At 42.8% G+C, this 18,218-nt stretch overlaps 1 protein-coding gene across 1 annotated transcript in view; it reads right to left on the bottom strand.

The window, feature by feature from the left end:
* The window catches only part of LOC144690306 (otoancorin-like), a 45,144-nt gene extending 36,521 nt beyond the window's left edge, over positions 1-8,623 (bottom strand). Inside the window, exons 1-4 of the mRNA XM_078557661.1 lie at positions 8,542-8,623; positions 6,290-6,317; positions 5,342-5,420; positions 147-284 (exon numbers count right to left, since the gene is read on the bottom strand). Coding sequence (XP_078413787.1) covers positions 147-284; positions 5,342-5,420; positions 6,290-6,317; positions 8,542-8,623 — 327 coding nt within the window. The remainder of the gene's footprint in view (positions 1-146; positions 285-5,341; positions 5,421-6,289; positions 6,318-8,541) is intronic.
* Positions 8,624-18,218: the final 9,595 nt, after the last annotated feature.

Genomic DNA, 18,218 nt, shown 5'->3' with positions numbered 1-18,218 from the left:
ATATAGCTCAAGAGTGCAGGGTGTCCTGATCAAGGTGTTTAAAGCATTAAAGGAATTTGAAGCATGAACAGGAATTTGATAAGGTAGAGGAGACCATGGATGGATTTGAACACAAGAAAAAACAGCTACAGATAACACTAACATACTGCCCCAACCTCTATGACCTTGCCACTGTAGAAATATTTTATGCTGAGTAAGAAGGTCGAGGTGTCCATCTTCTGTAGGTCGGTGGCCAGTTGCCTCGGCTGAAGGACGATTTCTCTGAAATAATCGGAGAATGAATTCTGCAAGGAGAAAGAAAGGCAAAAAGGAACAATCCAGAGAGCTCAGCACAAAATTTAACAAGCTGCTACATCACGGTTTCAAAATCTTTGGAGTACAATTAAAGGAGCAGCAGCAGCATGGATGCAAAGTTAACTGAGTGACAGGAGATAGAGAGTAGTGGTGAATGATTGCTTTTCACACGGAACGAAGTGGGGATCCCCAAAGATGTATGCTGGGGTTAGTACTTTTCTCGATCTATGTTAATGACCTAGACAGGGCACAGTTTCAAAATTTGAAGATGACACAAAATTTGAAAGTACTGTGAACTGTGAGAAAGATAGTGATGAACTTCAAGAGCACATAGGCTGGTGAAATGAGTGGACCCACGGCAGATGAAATTTAATGAAGGGAAATGGGAAGTGAAAACATTTTGGTAGGAAGAACAAAGAGAGGCAATATAAAATAAAGGGTGCAATTCTAAAGGGGGTGCAGACCAGAGGGACCTTGGTGTATATGTGCACAGATTGTTGAAGGTGGCAGGGCAGGTTAAGAAAGTGGCTAGAAAAGCAAACCGGATCCTGGACTTTATAAATCAAGGCACAAGAGTACAAAATCCAGGATGTTATAAAGAGCCTTCATAAAACACCAGTTTAGCCTCAACTGGAGTATGGTGTTAAATTCTGGGAACCACACTTTTAGGAAGGCTGTGAAGGTATTAGAGGGTGCAGAAAACAATTACAAGAATGGTTCAAGGGATGAGAGACGTCAGATGTGTGGATAGATTGGAAAAGTTGGGGTTGTTCTCCTTAGAGCAGGGATGGTTGAGAGGGGATTTGACAGAAATGTTCAAAATTATGAGGGCTGCATTCGGGGTAGAAAGGGAGAAATTGTTCCCTTTGACAAAGGGATTGAGAACCACACGACATAGGTTTAAGGTGAATGGCAAAAGAACCAAAAGTGGACGTGAGGAAAATCTTTTGTTCATTTTACACAGAGTGGTTAGGATCTGGAATGCACTGCCTGGGAGCGTAGTGCAGGCAGGGTCAATTGTGGCTTGCAAAAGGAAATAAGCGCCTGAAGAGAAAGAAATTGCAGCTCCATGAGGAAAGGCGAGGGAGTGCGAGTAGCCAAATTGTTCTTGCAGGGAGCCGACATGGACTCGAGCTGATTGTATCATAGATAGTTACAGCACAGAAACAGGCCAATCTCCACATCCCATTATCCATCTTCCAACAGTCCTCACTCTCCATTTACCTGGCCCCACGGGCAGGGAAGGCCCTCGCCCACCTCTGCCAGGGCCAGGTCCCATCCACAGCCTTGGGCCCATCCACTAGTCCAGACCCTGCCCTCACAGCCAGAACCTACCCTCATAGCATCAGGCCCACCCCATAGCCTCCACAGCACCTCCCACAGGCATGTCTGGCCCTGACCCCTTGCGCCCCACTCTCACCCTCATGACTAGACCCCATCTTCATGACCCCAGTCTCTCGTACATATTTGGGAGCAAGGCCCATGGGATTGCCACCAGAAAAGGACATTCCCAGCACGCACTCCCGTCACCACCCCACCCACTCTGTTCCAATCTCTAGCCTTGAAACACATGCAAATCACAGCAATCGGCAGCCCCATCCCAATACTGCCATCCCAGTTAGGATCAGTTAACCCAACTTCGCCCAAAGACCAAACCTGGGGCACCGCCTGATATTGATGTCTCTTTTTTAGAGTCATAGTCATTGAATTATTGGGTTATACAGCAGAGAAACAGGCCTTTTGGCCCATCATGTCCATGCCAGCCATCAAGAACCTTTCTATTCTAATCCCATTTTCCAGCATTTGGCCTGTAGCCCTGTATGCTATGGCGTTTCAAGTGTTCATTTAAATACTTCTTAAATGTTGTCAGGGTTCCTGCCTCTACCACTCCCTCAGGCAGTGTGTTCCAGATTCCAAGCACCCTCTAAGTGAAAAAATTTTCAAATCCCCTCTAAACCTCCTGTCCCTTACCTTAAAATCTATGCCGCCTAGTTATTGACACCTCCGCTAAGGGGAAAAAAGTTTCTTCCTATCTACCCTATCTATGTCCCTCATAATTTTGTATACCTCTATCAGGTCCCTCCTCAGCCTTCTCTGCTCCAAGGAAAGCAACCCCAGCCTATCCAGTCTCTTCATAGCTGAAACACTCCAGCCCAGGCACCAACCTGGTGAATCTCCTCTCCACCCTTTCCAGTGCAATCACATCCTTCCTATAGTGTGGCAACCAGATCTGCACACAGTACTCCAGCTGTGGCCTAACTAGCATTTTATACAACTCCAACATAACCTCCCTGCTCTTATATTCTGCCTTGGCTAATAAAGGCAAGTATCCCAAAAGCCTTCCTAACCACCTTATCTACCTGTGCTGCTGCCTTCAGGGATCCATGGGCATGTACTCCAAGGTCCCGCTGATCCTCTGTACTTCCTAGGGTCCTACCATTCATTGTGCATTCCCTTGCTGTGTTAGTCCTCTCAAAATGCATCACCTCACACTTCTCAGGATTAAATTCCATTTGCCACTGCTCTGCCCATCTTACCAGCCCATCTATATCGTCCTGTAATCTAAGGCTTTGCTCCTCATTATTTACAACACCACCAATTTTCATGTCATCTGTGAACTTACTGATCATACCTCCTATATTCACATCTAAATCACCAGTGTACACTGCACACAGCAAGGATCCCAGCACCGATCCCTGTGGTACACCACTCGTCACAGGCTTCTAATCGCAAAACAACCTTCGACCATCGCCCTCTACCTCCTGCCACTAGCTAATTTTGGATCGAATTTGCCAATCTATCCTTTCACGGGATGTGGGCATCACTGGCTAGGCCAGCATTTATTCCCTATTCCTAATTACCCTTGCGAAGGAGGTGGTGAGCTGCCTTCTTGAACCGTTGCAGTCCATGTCATGTGGGTGCATCCACAGCACTGTTAGGAAAGAAGTTCCAGGATTTTGATCCATTGACAGTGAAGGAACGGTGATATAGTTCCAAGTCAGGATGGTGTATGACTTGGAGGGGAACTTGCAGGTGGTAATGTTCCCATGTGTTTACTGCCCTTGTCCTTCTAGGTGGTAGAGGTCGTGGGTTTGAAAGATACTGTCGAAGGAGTCTTGGTGAGCTGCTGCAGTGCATCTTGTAGATGGTACACCCTGCAGCCACTGTGCGTCGGTCGTGGAGGGAGTGAATATTTAAGGTGATGGATGGGGTGCCAATCAATTGGGCTGCTTTGTCCTGGAAGTTGTCAAGCTTATCGAGTGCTGTGGGAGCTGCACTCATCCAGGCAAGTGGAGAGTATCCCATCACACTCCTGACTTGTGCCTTGTAGATGGTGCACAGACTTTGGGGAGTCAGGAGGTGAGTTATCCACTGCAGAATTTCCAGCCTCTGACCTGCTCTTGCAGTCACAGTATTTATATGGCCAGTCCAGTTCAATTTCTGGTCAACCCCAGGATGTTGATGGTGGGGGATTCAGCAATGGTAATGCCATTGAATGTCAAGGGGAGATGGTTAAATTCTCTCTTGTTGGAGATGGGCATTGCCTGACACTTGTGTGCATGAATGTTACTTGCCACTCATCAGCCCAAGCCTGGATATTGTCATCACTTACTGCATATGGACACAGGCTGCTTCAGTATCTGAGGAATTGCGAATGGTGCTGAACATTGTGCAATCATCAGCGAACATCCCCACTTCTGATCTTATGATGGAGGGAAGGTCATTGATGAAGCAGCTGAAGATGGTTGGGCCTCGGATACTACCCTGAGGAACTCCAGCAGTGACGTCCTGGAACTGAGATGATTGACCCCCAACAACCACAACCATCTTACTTTGTGCTAGGTATGACACCAATCAGTGGGGAGTTTCCCCCCAATTCCCATTTATTCCAGTTTTTCTTGGGTTCCTTGGTGCCACACTTGGACAAATGGTACCATGAGTAAAAGGGCAGTGGGTCTCACCTCAACTCTTGAGCAGGTGGGGACACTTCTACAGGGCTTAGGAAAGGGGTCGGGGGGAAAGAAACCAAGGTTCCCATTTCTCATCACTATCTTGGGCCTGTGCTAATAGGTTGCCTGGAAGTTCAGTTGCTATGATGGAGGAATGGCCACATCAGCGATGGCCACAGCAACTTCAGAGCTAGAACAGAGAACGTTTTGGTGGCAGAGGGAAATTAAAAGCAGAAAGACTCTCAGACCAACCTCATTTGGGAATGATATAAAAATATAGATGGACAGTTAAATACATTGAGGAATATAAGAACAGGAGGAGGTCATTCAGTCCCTTGAACCTGTTCTGCTGCGCAATTAGATCATAGCTGCTCTGTATCTACGCATCTTGGTTACATAACCTGTCATACCAACAAAATCTATCAATCTCTGTTTTGAAATTTTCAATTGACCCAGCTTCCACAGCTTTTGGGGGTAGCAGATTTCTTTACCCATTATGTCAAGTAGTGCTTCCTGACATCACCACTAAATGGTCTAGCTCTAATTTTAAGGTTAAGTCCCCTTGTTCTGGATCCACGTCCATCCCAGAAGAAATAGTTTCTCTCATTTACATGCATGTGTCTACTCGTGTGGCTATTTTGGCTGCTGCTCGGAACCTGAACCCACTTTTTTGTACCCTTTGTTTTCTCTTTATACCCACTCCCCCTCCTGTTGACATGCTTCCTTTCAACCCTCCTTGCTTGGTACTGTGCCCTCCAAAATCTCTATACCAACCCTTCAGCTCCAACATTGGTGGTCGTGCCTACTGTTGCCTGGTCCCAAGCTCTAAAATTTCCTCAAACCTCTACCTCTCTTTTCTCCTTTAAGGTGCTCCTTAAAATCTACTTTGACCAAGCTTTCGGTCATCTGTCCAAATATCTCCTGATGTGGCTTGGTGTCAAATTTGATTTGAAAGCGCTTCTGGGATGCATATCGGGACATTTAACTACATGAAAAGCGCGATATAAATGCAAGTTGTTATTGTCTGTGAAGATAAATGTACTAACACACATACATATATTTGAATTGTAATCATACAAGAAAAGTATAGATCAAACCTGAAGCGTTTGCAAACTAGACCCCTTTGAATGAAGATATCGCAGCATGTCTGCATAATATTTAGTAACAGAGTTATCCCTGGAACCCAGAAAACACATCGTTAAGCTCACTGTTTGAAAGAAATATTTCACTTATCACTTCTCGAGTTGAATTATGGGAATTCTTTCCCTCCTATCTGAGTGGATTAGAAACTTCTACAAGAGACATTCCAATCTGTTTTTTTAATTGCAATTTAAAAAAAAAATCATATAACCTATTGTCCCCATTACTCAGTAGGATCATAAATTCTAGGGAAAGGACCCCAATTGTGGATGACCTATTATCAATTCTCTAGTCAATTATACCACTGCCAGGTGCAGGGTAAACCTCTTCTGCTCTGCCCCAACAGTGCACTTTAATACAACCTCAGGAGTTCACTCACCCATACTGCACCCGCATTACTTTAACCACTTTCCCAAACCAGCTAGACTTGTGGCTTACAGCCACAATTCAGTAGGGTGCACTCTTGCCTCCATGTCAGGAGGCCATGGATTCAAGTCCCACTCCAGTATGAAATCCAGGCTGACACTTCCAATGCAGCCTCAGGGAGGTACTGTCATTTGTCGTTATTCAAACAACGCCCTCTCAAGTGGATGCAAAGAAAAATTGTACATCATTATTTTAAAAAGGAGCAGGGGAGCCCTCCCCGGTGTCCTGGCCAATACCTATTGCTAAACCAACATCACAAAAACAGCTGATCCGATTATTATCTTATTGCTGTTTGGGGGAGCTTGCTGTGCACAAATTGACTGCTGCATTTCCTATATCACAACGGCGGATGCATTTTCAAAAACATACTTAAATTAATAACAAATTGCTTTAGGACATCCTGAGGTTGGAAAAGGTACCTTATAAATGAAAGTTTGTTAATTATTTCAGTTGTTTTTAGATAAAGCAAAAGATCTCACCTGAGGTATTTGAGTGCTTCGATAGTTCCTGAAAAAAAATGAAGAAGGATTTCAATGTATAAAAAGCAAATGTTTAAAAACCAACCGTTCTGGCAGAAGGTGTTTCATACAGTTTGATTCCAATAAAAATGGGAGAATCTCACCTTCTATGTATTTCCCATCCAACAACTTATCCTGAAAATAAGAGACATGTTTAAACTGTCAAACCCATCAACATCAGCAGCAGGAAACAAAGGAAAATGGAATTTAAATTAAATCGTGTCACTAACCAGTATTTGTCTCAATTCAGCTGGTAAATCTGTAAGAGGAACATCCAGTCAAAACAGATACGTGGCAGAAAGAAAAAAAAATCAATTTAAAAAAAATAATCCTCTGCATGAACTGTGAGAGATTTTGTGCTAGTTAAGGTGTCAGTCCAGGCTCAGTGGGTAGCACTCTCACCTCTGATTAAGGGTTCAAATCCCACTCCTGGACTTAAGCACAAAAATCTAGGCTGATGCTCCAGGGCAGTACTGAGCGAGCGTTACACTGTCAAAGGTGCTGTCTTTCCGATGAGATGTTAAACCAAGACCCTTTCAGTTGGACGTAAAAGATTTCAGGGCACTATTTTGAAGAAAAGCAAGGGAGGTCTCCTGGTGTCCAGGCCAATATTTATCCCACAATCAACACCACACAGACAGATTATCCAGTTGTCATCACCTGCTGTTTGTGCAAGTTTACTGTGGCAAATTGTCTGCTACATTTCCTCCATTACAAGAGTGACTACAATTCCAAAAGTACTGAATTGGCTTTTAAGCATTTTGAGACATCCTGAGGTCATGAAAAGCGGTACAAAAACAAGAGAAACTGCTAATTTTGTTCTCTGTCAGTCGAGAGTCACTGCTCACATGTTACCATTACCCGAAGAGTTATTCTTCATGCAGGGAAGGGCTAGTAAAGAGGCAGCAGTGGGGTGAACCACAAATTAACTACTGATTACTATCCAGTGGCCAGTTTTGGAAATACCCAAATGTACACATCAAGTTAACGGCAGCATTGTTGTGGGGAGGTGGGGGTGGAAGGGCAGTGGTGTGTGATGTGGAAAGAAGACAAAGAATTAAAAAGCATTTCCTCTTTACAAGGGGCTCCCCTGGGGGCTCTCCACATTTTCTGGTGTGACCTTTACTTCCTTCTCCAAGATTTACCGCATGTACTTGTGTAAAAGTCAATTTTTTTTTTAAGAGCAATTTTTCAGCCAAAAGTCATAGGGTTGACTTTTACATGGGTAATGTTTTCGAGGGGTTGTTATGTGGGTTTAATATGAGCCACATTTAATGAACAAGGTGACATCTCCCGGCTAGGAAGCTCAGGTATTGCTAAATTAACATAAACAGTTTTTTAAACCCATTATAAAAGGGAGCTGAAGTCTTAAATAAACTTTTCAAACCCAATCCTCCACTCAATAGTATCAACCAAATACCCGTACTGCTGCAAAAAACCTAGTCTGCAATTATATTTATACTGCATTTTATAAAAATATCCTTCCTTTGCTACAGTTTTTTTGAGTTATATGTCAGTGAGTCCACCTTCTAATCTAAAGTTCCAGACAATATTCCCTCCTTTTTTAAAAAGGAAAATAAATCAGCATTTATAATCTCAGCTGCTAATCCATCACTCTAATTACTTCTTTGTAACTTTTATGACAACCAGGATTTATTTTTTGCTATCATTACCCACGTTCCAGTGAAAGGTCCTTGACCTGAAACGTTAACTCCGTTTCTCTCTGCTGCCAAACCTGTTGAGTATTTCCAGCATTTCTGCTTTTATTTCAGATTTCCGGAATCCACAGTATTTTGCTTTTGTTGAGAAATATTTGGCTGGTTTCACTATTAACTTTCCAATTGTAGTCTTAGCATTTAAAACAAAGGCTTCTCTCTTCCTGATCTCACATACCCTTTGGTTCTGAAATTTTTGGGCCATGATTCTTGAAAAACTAGGGTCGAATTTTACACAAGGCATATGAAAAATTATGGGTTTTTAGGACAAAAACCATGGGGTCGACTTTTACACAAGTATATACAGTATATCAGAAAGGTTTAAAAAGTACAAATTTACCTTGAGTTTAAATGGAGATTTAACCAGGTGGAGCAAACAATAAAACAATTCTATGTAAGGCACCTTTCAAACTCTCCCTCCACTGACCTGGGTTAATTTGAAGATTATTTGAAAGACACTGATGCCTAGAAAAAGAATTAAAAAGGTATATTTCTTACTTTCGCCTGGACCTTCACCAACAGTGAACCCAGCTTGGCAAAGACTCAGGAAGACCAGCCAGATCCAGAAGTTTGGTTGCATCTTTACGCAGTGTCACCGTGTTCCTCCAGTGGTGTTGGTGTTGCTACTGTGAACATGTATGATGGACGATATTATGTGAAACATTTCCCGCAGAATCAGGTAATGGGAAGATTCACCATGAGAAGATCAGAGATACAGGATTTCCATTCAGCTGGTCCAAGCTTGACAAGGTTAAATTAAACCACCAATGGCTTTATTTCCACGATACTAATTTAGTAGATGCTCCAAATAGAGTCAAATGGTACAGAAGGAGGCTAATCTGCCCATTGTGCTTGTGCTGACTCCTTGAAAAGAGCTAACCAATTCATCCCATTACCCTGTTCTTTCCCCACAGATCATTGCAAGTAATTAACCAATTCCTCTCTTGGAAGTTACTACTGAATCTGTCTCCACCGAGTTTTCAGGCAGCACATTCCAGATCACAACTTATGGAGTTAAAATAAATTCCCATTTCCCCACAGACATTTTTGCTAATTACTTTAAATGTGCCCCCTTTGGTCAATGATTCTTTGGCCACACCAACAACTTGTATTTATATAGCACCTTTAATGCAATGAAACGCCCCGAGATGCTTCACAGAAGCGTTTTAAAACAAAGTATGCCATCAAGCCACATAAGTAGATGTTAGCTCAAGTGACCAAAAACTTGTTGAAAGAGAGAGATTTTAAGGAGTTTCTTACCGGAGGAAAGCAAGATGGAGAGGTGCAGGGAGGGATTTTCATAGCTTGGGCCTAGGTAACTGAAGGCACAGCCACCAATGATGGAGTTATTATAATTGGGATTGTACAAGAGGCCAGAATGAGAGGGGCACAGATATCTTGGGAGAGTTGTGGGGCTGGAGAAGATCAAAGAAATAGGGAAAGGCAAGGGTATGGAGGATTTTGGAAACAAGGATGAGTGTTTTAAAGTCAAGATGCCATTTGACCGGAACCAATGTGAGTCATTGAGCACAGGGATAATGGGAGAATGGATTTACTGCGAGTTATGACACAGACAACTGAGCTTTGGATGACCTCAAATTTAGGAGGATAAATGTGGAAACAGTTTCTCCTTATTTACATTATCAAAATCTCTCATAATTTTGATCACCTCTACCAAGTCTCCCTTCACAGGAGAACAAACCCCACTTCTCCAGTCTCTCCACATAACCAAGGTCCCTCATCCCTGGTACCATTCTACTAAATCTCTTTTGCACTCTCTCTGAGATCTTAACATCCATATTAAAATGTGGTGCCCAGAATTGGACAAAATACTCCAGCTGGGGCCAAATCAGTGATTTACAAAGGTTTATCAGAATTTTCTTGCTTTTGTACTCTATTAATAAAGGCAGGAATCCTGTTGCTAAATATACAGCATACCTAGGTAACAACCTTCTCAGCTTATCCTGCCACTGTCAAAGTATCATGTAAGTGAACCCTGAGGTGTCTCTGTCCCTTCATCCCCTTTAAAATTGTACCATTGATGTGATCATTCTCGAGAAGTAGGCATCACTAGCAAAGCCGCCTTTTATTGTCCACAGGATGTGGGGGTGAGCCTATTTCTTCATGATGTGGTGCTTTGATATTGCCAAGTGGTTTGCTTAGCCATTTCAGAGTTAATCACATTGCTCAAGGTCTGGATTCACATATGGGCCCAGGCTGGGTAAGGATGGCAAGTCCCCTTCCCTAAAAGGAAGTGAAGCAGTTGGGTTTTTATGCCAATCGGATAATTTCAGATTCTTTTTGGGACAAGTTCGCTGTGCGTAACTGTTTTTACCCCTGGTCTACCAGATAGTCAGACAGGCAAAAATCATTTACATCATTACAAAGAAGGTAATGTGGAAATCTGTGAGAATCACAAAGATACATGAATGATAAATAAAAGGATAATTACAGCTCAGAGTCTGAGTATTTGGTTTATGTTCTCCAGGGATTTTACAACTGTTTTCAAGACTACACTTCAATTTATTTTGATTTCTTATTAAGAGTACATCAGACATCCTTCAGTTGAAGATAACATGGTGATGTTCTGCTTAAAAAGTTAAACAGTGTCAAGGACAAAGCAATAACAAAAGGGCCAGAACCAATGGCAGCTGTTCATTTATTCTACCATTCACCCCTCCCTCAGACACTTGCCCCATATCATTCCCTTTGGCTCTATCCCACTAACTCTTTTGTCATTTAATCTCTCCTGCCCTCCAACCTATCACAGACTTTCCCTTTTGTCTTTCTTCCCCCCTCACCCATTTCACTTGCTTAAGGCCTATTACATTTCTAACTTTTCCCAGTTCCAATGGAAGGCCATCAAGCTGAAATGTTAACTTTCTGCGCAGATGTTACCAGACCTGCTGAGCATTTCCAGCACTTTGTGTTTTCATATCAAATACAAAGCAGTCTGCTTGGTCTTCACTTCACCCCTAGCTTAAACCATGCCAATCCCTCCACCATGCACCAAGGCTCCTTCAAGAGTACCTTCCAACCCCACAACCTCTACCACCTAGAATAACAAGGACAGCAGGCCCTTGGGAACATCACCACCTGCAAGTTCCCCTCCAAGTCACATACCATCAAGTCACAGACTTGGAGGGGAACTTGCAGGACTTGAAGTTCCTGTCTTGGAACTATGACACTGTTCCTTCACTGTTGCCAAGTCAAAATCCTGGAACTCCCTTGCTAAGAAGTACTGGGGTATGAGGAGAGAGCGGGAGTATAGCGTTGAGATAGAAGACCAGTCATGATCATATTGAATGGCGGAACAGGCTTGAGGGGCCAAATAACCTCTTCAGCTATGAAGAGAGACTGGATAGGCTAGGGTTGTTTTCCTTAGAGCAGAGAATGCTGAGGGGGGACCTGATAGAGGTATACAGAATTATGAGGGGCATAGATAGGAAGAAAATTTTCCCTTTAGTGGAGGTGTCAATAACCAGGGGGCATAGATTTAAGGTAAGGGGCAGGAGGTTTAGAGGGGATTTGAGGAAAATTTTTTTCACCCAAAGGGTGGTTGGAATCTGGAACACACTGCCTGAGGAGGTGGTAGAGGCAGGAACCCTCACAACATTTGAGGAGTATTTAGATGAGCACTTGAAACATCATAGCTTACAGGGCTAAGGGCCAAGTGCTGGAAAATGGGATTAGAATAGATAGGTGCTTGATGGCTGGCATGGACACGATGGGCCGAAGGGCCTGTTTCTGTGCTGTGTAACTCTATGACTCCATGACCTACTCCTGCTCCTATTTTCTATGTTTCTGGATTTACTGTGAGTGTTCCTACACCATGTGGACTACAGCAGCTCCAAAGAGGCAACTCAGCACCACCTTCTCAAGGGCAATTAGGGATGGGCAATAAATGTTGGCCTTGCCAGCGACACCTGCACTCCATTAATAAACTCAGCCTCTGGAATTATATTTTTAAATTTCAGTAAATTGTCCAAAATACCTTCTACCCTTTGCTTGGAATCATCCAGCACATGATTCCTCCTTTTTAAAGTATTGATTAATTCCATTTTTAAAGCTATTATTGAATCCCCTCCGGTTCTTTCGCCGAATATCTAAAGTTAAATAAAACCTCGACAACCGAATAATTATGATAAACTTGCATAATTCGATTTATAAAAGCGGGACTTTCCAGCTATGCAAACGTTCTTGAATTACGAAGAACACAAGCGATCTTTAAAGCTAAAGATTCAAAATATTCCAATTTCACGCAGTGAAATATGCCAAAGGCCGGTTTGAAAATGAGGGCGATAAATCCGAGCTGGAATTGCAAATCAAACTGTTAACGGAGAAGAAAATAAAATCGGATTTATTTTTAGGCTTGTGACAAGGTGGGAACGAGTCCTCAAAAGGATACAAGACAATCGATCCACTGTTCAATCTGTTACAAGATAGGAGTTAAAATTAACAAGTGGCCGCTGACATTCTGGGGCACATGAACACACTGTGTTTACAGGCTTTAAATGAATAGTGTGTACTGAAAGAAATGCAAAAAATATACCCCTCATCCCTGCAGATTTAACACATTCTTCCTTTCACTTGAGGAGAAGGAAATCTTCAACTGATCCATTATGCAAATGAGCTGCAGGTGAAATTGCCCAACTCGTTTGTGAAACCAACAAAATGTCCAATCCCCGCCGAAATTTATTCTTAGGTCCCTTGTTGACCAGGAAAAGACACAGAGAAAAGAGCAGGTACCTGTGCAAAAACTCGACGATATTCTTGAAAACGGTTTTTCCTTTTTTTTTAATGTTCACTGGACTGTCCCAGCTCTCGATTCAAGCAACCAGACACTTCTGAAGAAACAAGGAACTTTTATTCTAACCCCTCGCTGACGTTAGTCAGGTGTCAGGTTACACCTGTCCTCTTTCAATAACTTGCAATTATATAGCGCCTTTAAAGTAATAAAATATCCCAAGGCAATTATCAGACGAACATTAGGCCCAGCCACATGAGGAGATATTGGGACAGATTACCAGGGACTTGGTCAAAAAAGGTAGGTTTTCAGAGCGTTTTTCAGGATGGGAGAGAGGACGCAATGCCCAGAGGCTTAGGAAGGGAATTACTGAGTTTAGGGTGAAAGCAAAATACTGCAGAGGCTGGAAATCTAAAATCAAAACTGAAAATGCTGGAAAAATTCAGCAGATCTGACAGTATCTGTGCTGAGAGGGACAAGGGGAGGTGATGGTGTAGTGGTATTGTAGCTGGACTAGTAATCCAGAGGCCCGGTGTAATGTAATGCTCTGTTGACCTGGGTTCAAATCCCAGGGACAGATGGTGGAATTGGAATTCAATAAAAACCCAGAATTATGATAAATGATGATAATGTTAAAAACCCATCTGGTTCACTAATGCCCTTTAGGGAAGGAAATCTGCTATCCTTACCTGGTCTGACCTACACACAGCAATGTGGTTGACTCTTAGATGCTCTCTGAACAAGGGCAATTAGGGATGGGTAATAAATACTGGCCTAGTCAGTGACACCCACATCCAATAAAAAAAAAAGAAACAGTTAATGTTTTGATTCCGTGTAACTCTTCTACTGAGTTTAGGGCCCAGGCAACTGAAGACAAGGCTGATAATTGTCGTGCAAAAGAAGTTGGGGATGGGCAAGAGGTCAGGGTTAGAGGAATTCAGCTGGAGAAGGTTACAGAGATTGGAAGGGCAGAGGCCGTGCAGAGATTTGAATACCTGTTGCTTCACTGTCACTGGGTCAAAAGCCTGGAACTCCCTCCCTAACAGCACTGTGGGTGTACCTACACCACAGGGATTGCAGTGGTTCAAGAAGGCGGCTCACCACCACCTTCTCAAGGGCAGTTAGGGTTGGGCAATAAATGCTGTCCTAGCCAGCGACACCCACATCCCGTGAATGAATTAAAAACAAACTCGGGTGAGAATTTTAAAAATCAAGGCATTGCTGGGCTGGGAATCGGGTCAGTCAGCACGAGGGTGAACAGGACTTGGTATGGGTTAGGATAAGGGCAGCAGAATTTAGATGGGTTGAAGTTCATGGACAGTGGAAAATGGGGGGCTGGCCAGGAAAACATTGCAATAGCTGAGTCTAAAGATAACAAAAGCATAATGAAGTGTTCACTTTCCAATCTGCACTGGAAGGTGGTTTGAGCAAAACAAGGTACACGAGGATGGTTGTGTTGGGATTGCAACTTTAAATGAACTTCCCTTTAATGTCTCCTTGCAACGGCAGAGCTCCCATCTATATTTCCATCCAAACCAAATTCAGCTAATTGAAGGTTTACATTGTCTCATTGGATGCATGTGCAGTTTCCCATTCAGTATGAATGGGTGTAAAGTAAACAAGTGTCCAGTCCAAACAGGTCAAAGTGCAAATCCAACCAGGATTGGCAAGAAACTACTGTCCAAATTTCTGGTCTGTAGCATCCCAAGCACCTATATATGAACATCTGTACATACAAATTAGGAGGAGTAGGACATTTGGCCCCTTGAGCCTGCTCTGCCATTTTATAAGATCATGACTACTTTCCTGTATATCCCTTATACCCTTTGACTCCCTTGTCAGTCAAGAATCTAACTGTGCCTTGAAAATATTCAATGATCCTGTCTCCGCTCCTCTCTGGGGAAGAGAATTCCACAAACTAATGACCCTCGAAGCAAAAAATTTCTCCTCATCTCTGTCTTATCGCCAGGTATTGTCTCCTTCTTGTCACTTTAATCCATTTATAGTGAATTGTGTTTTAAAGGGTCACTGACTTCATTTCAACAATGGGAGTGAATTGGTAAGGGAGTGTGTTGTCGAGCTACAACGGAACAAGAGGGGAAAGTTCTTAGTGGAATTTGTCACTTGTGTATCTGTGAGGAGGGTGGTGAGGGGGGTAGATGGTACAAGAGGGAGAGAGAGAGAGTTGGGGAGAGTTGGTAAGAGGGGGATGTTAAGCTCCAATGGAAATGAAGACCAAAACCAAGTCACACTCCTTCAGATAGTGTTTTATTACTGGTCATAAAACTCTCCACAGACAAAACTTGTCCCACCTGTTATCCCTTTTATTCATTTTTTATGAGCAACCGCATAAACTAAAATAAAGAAAACGAGGGACAGAGTAAGAAGTAGCCCCTTAAAGGGGTACTGCAAAAGGAAAAACTAATCTCAAAGGAAACTTACAACATCAAACTAAAATGTGATTCGAGAGGTCAATAAAGCACTGCAGTGCCCACCGGAGTTATCCCTTTTATTCAACCAAATGGGTACTTAGGTTGTTAACTAATAATTAGCAATTGAACTCCTTTAAGTGTTTTCTTCCCCAACAGATTCCCCTCTTCTTAAACTTAAGGATTACTTTTTATATAATAAAAAAACATCAATATATATTTTTCATTCAATAAATTCACCTCATTACCCCTCCTTAAAAAAAAGAGAACACATATAGATATGTCCAAACAAAAGGATTATTCCTTTTTTGTCGTCTTAAAGAAAAAGCCATTCGTCTTTGAGGATCTCTAATAACTTCTTGGAGCTCGGTCCTCTTTTGGTGAACAGTCAGATAATTGGTAGCTGCTATCAATATGAACAAGGAGCAGGAGTAGACCATTCAGCCCCTCAAGCCTGCTCTGCCATTTAATAAGATCATGGCTGATCTGATAGTAACCTGAAATCTGCATCCCATCTATCCCTGATAACCTATCGCCCCCTTGCTTACCAAGAATCTATCCACCTCTGCCTTAAAAATATTCAAAGACTCTGCTTCCACCACCTTTTCAGGAAGAGAAATCCAAAGACTCATGACCTTCTGAGTGAAAACATTTTTCCTCATCCCTGTTTTAAATGGGTGACTCCTTACTTTAAACAGTGACCCCTATTTCTAGATTCTCCCACAAGAGGAAACATCCTCCCCACATCCACCCTCTCAAGACCCCTTAGGATCTTATGTTTTAATCAAGTTGCCTCTTACTCTTCTCAACTCCAGTGGATACAAGCCATTTGATCTTGGCAACCTCCTTATTCTTGAGCATCTGTTTTAAGCTTGCAATGTCAATTCACAATCTCTTCTTGTTAATGCACTTCGTAGAGTGAACATTTTCCCAAAGTGACTCATTGGCTATAAGGCATTCGATAAGTACCGTTCCAGAATTGCCTCCCCCATTTAAAATTTCTGCCAGCATTTTTGATATAAAGAATGCCATATCTACCGCCTCAAAAAGGGTGAGTGTCTCCACTGCCAAAGTACTTTTTACAACTCTTCATATCTTTTTAGAGTCCCATGTCAAAGGGCAACATTTACCTTGTTTCCCCCCCCATGAGAAATATTATAAATCCTCCTACACTCGAAAATCCATCACATAGATTTGCATGAGACATGTCACTAAACACAATCAGTTTCATTTTTCTAAGATTACCCAAAGATGGGAATTTCAAAACACACTGCTCCATTTTTGATTTAGTTAATGTTTTGTTTGCCTGAATGATTTCTTCAACCTTAGGGTCATTCATTTTTAGTGCGTAATTCCAAAATGTCAAAACGGCCTTGTTTGTTTGCCTAGCCAGTTGAGTTGCCCAATAAGTCTTCTGAGTTAAACAAAAACAAATATTGCTGGGAAAAACTCAGCAGGTCTGACGGCATCTGTGGAGAGAAAGACAGAGTTTCGAGTTCAGATGACTCTTCTTCAGAACTAAAGAGAAATAGAAATGTGGTGAAATATATACTTTTTAAGGGGGGGTGAGACAGGTGAAGCTGGTTAAGAGGCCAGTGATAGGTGGAGGCAAAGGAGAGATTGCAAAATATGTCATAAACAAAAGGTCGAAGGGGTGTTGATGGTGGTGATACTGGTTAAAGGAGGTGCTAATGGTGACATTAAGAGTAGAAAGCAGGATGAGCAAGTGACAGATGGCCCTGGTGGGGTGAGGTGGGGGGAGGGGACGGTGTGGGAGAAAATATCAAAATAGGCTAAAAGGTGGGGATAAAACAATGAATGGAAACGAATTTTTAAAATAATAATAGAAATAGGTATGAAAAAAATGTATATATAAAAATTTTAAAATAAATATTTGAAAAAAGGGGATCAAAAAGGGGTGAGGATGGAGGAGAGAGTTCATGGTGTTGTTGAACTCAATGTTAAGTCCGAAAGGTTGTAAAGTGCCTAATCGGAAGATGAGGTGCTGTTCCTCCAGTTTGCGTTGAGCTTCACTGGAACATTGCAGCAGCCCAAGGATGGATATGTGGGCATGAGAGCAGGGTGGTGTGTTAAAATGACAGGAAGGTCTGGGTCATGCTTGCGGACAGACCGAAGGTGTTCCCTACGGAATGCCGACGGGGGGTGAAGGAAGGATGTGTTTGGTGGTGGTATCATGCTAGAGTTGGCGGAAATGGCGGAGGATGATCCTTTGAATGCGGACGCTGGTGGGGTGAAAAGTGAGGACAAGGGGGATCCTATCATGGTTCTGGGAGGGAGAGGAACGTGTGAGGGCAGAGGCGTGGAAGATGGGTCAGATACGGTTGAGGGCCCTGTCAACCACCATGGATGGGAAACCTCGGTTAAGGAAGGAGGAAGACATGTCAGAAGCGCTGTTTTGGAAAGTGGCATCATCGGAACAGATGCGACAGAGGCGAAGGAACTGAGAGAATGGGATGGAGTCCTTATAGGAAGCAGGGTGTGAGGAGTTGCAGTCGAGGTAGCTGCAGGAGTCGGTGGGCTTGTAATGAATATTGGTGGACAGTCTATCACCAGAAATTGAGACAGAGAGGTCAAGGAAGGGAAGGGAAGTGTCAGTGATGGACCATGTAAAAGTGATGGAGGGGTGGACTTCTGAGTTCATCTTTTTCCACTTCAGAAGCCACTGTATCTTTCTGGGAGGCCCTACCACAACTAATATTAATGGGATTGACGTTCTCCAAGTAGGATTGCTGATGTAAAAGGACGTGTGATCCGCTCTGCCTGATTTTCAATCCAATGTATTTAAATGCACTCAGAAGCCTGACTTTCAATTTTAAACTCCGTTCTGAGCCCATTAACGTCGACTGCTTCAAATCTGCTACTACCACTCCACAAAAAATCATCTACATGCATCATAAAGATACCTGCAAGTTTCCCTCCATGGTGCTAATAAAACATTGCTGGGTCTGCTTCCAACTGACCTCGCTGAGAAATACCAA

The sequence above is a fragment of the Cetorhinus maximus genome, chromosome 15 (assembly GCF_964194155.1).
Source record: "Cetorhinus maximus chromosome 15, sCetMax3.hap1.1, whole genome shotgun sequence".
NCBI lineage: Eukaryota > Metazoa > Chordata > Chondrichthyes > Lamniformes > Cetorhinidae > Cetorhinus > Cetorhinus maximus.
Note: the sequence above shows the minus strand (reverse complement) of the source record. Positions and strands in the feature narration are given on the sequence as shown.